The sequence below is a fragment of the Pygoscelis adeliae genome, unplaced genomic scaffold (assembly GCF_000699105.1).
Source record: "Pygoscelis adeliae isolate BGI_AS28 unplaced genomic scaffold, ASM69910v1 Scaffold286, whole genome shotgun sequence".
In the NCBI taxonomy this organism is placed as follows: Eukaryota; Metazoa; Chordata; class Aves; order Sphenisciformes; family Spheniscidae; genus Pygoscelis; species Pygoscelis adeliae.
Genome location: NW_008825076.1, coordinates 2,062,644 through 2,065,049, shown reverse-complemented (window position 1 = coordinate 2,065,049; position 2,406 = coordinate 2,062,644). Strand labels below are relative to the sequence as shown.

General features: G+C 53.6%; 1 protein-coding gene across 1 annotated transcript in view; it reads left to right on the top strand.

Annotated features, from left to right (window-relative positions):
- The first annotated feature begins 877 nt into the window (after window positions 1-877).
- The window catches only part of B4GALT5 (UDP-Gal:betaGlcNAc beta 1,4- galactosyltransferase, polypeptide 5), a 33,728-nt gene continuing 32,199 nt past the window's right edge, over window positions 878-2,406 (top strand). The window contains exon 1 of the mRNA XM_009326843.1: window positions 878-928. Within this exon, the coding sequence (XP_009325118.1) occupies window positions 878-928 (51 nt within the window). The remainder of the gene's footprint in view (window positions 929-2,406) is intronic.

The window sequence follows — 2,406 nt, the reverse complement described above, 5'->3', positions numbered from 1 at the left end:
GGGTGTGCTGCCACTGTGGCGGAGAGCAGGGCTGGGCCGAGCCTGTCCCCGAGTCCCTGGTTTGAGAGGGGGAAAAAATTCATTGGCGTTGCTGAGGCTTGTTGTGTTTGAGCAGTTGTGCGCCAGTGCCAGGAGAAAACTGGGACAGTCGCACTTCTGGGTGCTGTCTCAGCGCATTGGCGTGGAGCTGGCACACTTGCTGGCTCCCTTGCTGGCTGGAAAAGCTGGAAAACTGCTCCTGGTGCCCTTTGGGGATGGGGAGCCCAGCTTGGGCTCTGGGTTGCCTATCCCGGCACTGGCCTGTAGCCCAGCCGGCTGTTGTGTTTGGCTCCTTGCAAACCAGGTAACGCCAGCGTGCCTTCGGTCTGCTTGAGACGGAAATGCAGGAAGAAATTAATGTTTACTGTCAGCAAATCACCATGCTTGGTACCTACAGGGAGCCCAGAGCTTTTGGGGCATATGTTTGCATTATGTGATGCCTGGGGTAGCTCCTCGCTTCTGTCCTTTGCCAAGGTTTCCTCCTATGGAACTGAAACTTTCTTGTGGCCTCAAGTTTGTGCAGAGTGATCCAATGTAAACAGCCAGTGCCGCCTCCTTCCCAGCGCTCGCATCCAATACCCGTGTGTCCTCCCCACACGCCACCCTAGCAATTTACATCCCTGGGCTCCCAAAGCCACCTTGGAAAGTAAATTGCCAGAGACCCAGCTGATGGCACAAATACAGCAGGGTCCCCTTTTATTCGACGCGGTTCCCCGGCGCCTGCTCGCTTTTGTCCCTGCCGTGGCTGGGGTGATTATATGGGTCTGTCTCATCATGGCCATTGTGCGCTGGATGAGGCGGCCGATTGTTCTGCTCCGTGGTGAGCTGGGGCTGAGGCATGGCGGGGCTGGTGGAGACGCAGCGGCTGGAGGCTCCAGGAGATGCTCTTGTAACCGCACGCGTCCCCGCTGCCTGCTGGGAAGCCCTGCGAGGCAGCAGGTATGAGGCGATGCTTGTACGGGTGGGGAAGTTACTTTTGCTCACTGCCTTGCTCAAAGGTCTTGTGAGCAGCAGCAGCAGCAGGGTAAAGGGCTGCAAGACAGACTGTACTTTAATTATGTGCAATTGCACTGGCCTTGTCTTTGGAATAAGCAGAGCTTGGCATGGGGCGAATCATTTTGTCCTGCTCCGGAATCCAGTGTGCACCTCGGCTGGTTATTTTGCAAGGCTCGTTCCTGGCACTGAGGCTCTCGCCCTCCTGGGACGACCGCCCTGTGTACCTCTTGCTTCTCCCGAAGGGATGTGCAGAAATGGGCTTGCCAGAGTTACTCTGTCATGCCTGGACCCTGGTATTAGAGCAAGGGTCCTCCAAGGAGCTAAGCTACGGTCCCTGAAAATGTCTTGTCTTGCTGGTTTTGTGCTCCCTTTTTTAACAGGGCCTGGGAAATCAGGGGAATTCCTTCCTGCGGTTGAAAACAGTAATGCTTTTACAAGCTGCTTGCACTGCAAGTTGCCATTTCATCTTGATAACTCTCGCTGCAACAGTAGAAATTTCTGAGACCTTGGACTTGGTCCTCGTGGAGAGGGTGGTTGCTGCATGGCTGGGAGGAGGGAGGTCAGGGACCTTCCCTGGTGCTTGTGTAGCTGCTCTTGGCTTTTCCTTTATTGTCTCTCCAGATGTTGGAGCCTTTTTATTTTATTTTTTTAACTTAGGTTTGCATAGGGGTCTTACTTGGTTGGATCTGATGTAGGCAAATAATGCAGAGAATTTAAATTATTGGGTGAAAGATTGTTACCTGTGTGAGAGCGCTGTAATTCATTCTGGCTTTACTTCCTCAAAACTTATCAGGAATTGCTCCTGGCCGGTCGTACAGGGCACGAGGTAGCAGCGTTAGCCCTGAATGACACTTGTGGCGCAAGAACTTGCTTTTGATAGGCAGGAGTGCTTTGAAACACTATTCCTTCACGCTGCGTTTCAGTGGACAGTGGAGCAGTACTGTGGAGATGAACAGCTTCCTTTGTGCAGCTCGTTTGCTGCTTTGGTCCCTTGCAAGAATATTGTATGGCCAAATGTGGCTGATCCGGTTCAGTTATTTAATGCATCAGCCTGGCAAATCTTAGCACAGAGGAGTTCCAGGGATGAAAATGGCAAAAGATTTTGCTGCTGCTGGCTTTCCCCAGATTGAGGGGACCATGGTACTGTGGGAAATGGTTGAGTTGCTCTTGGTGGTGAGGACCAGAGGAAGAGTGGTGGCTGTGGTCCCGTGAAGTGGGATGGCACTGTGGCGACACAAAGCCAGGGCTGGCAAGTCTGGGCGAGGGAAGTGGGGAGGTCGCGTGGGGTAGTGGGTAGCTGCTGCTTTTGCCTTCTGTGCGCTTCTCACAGGGATGTCGGCAGGAGGAGCCTGGTTAGACTTCAGCGGCTGG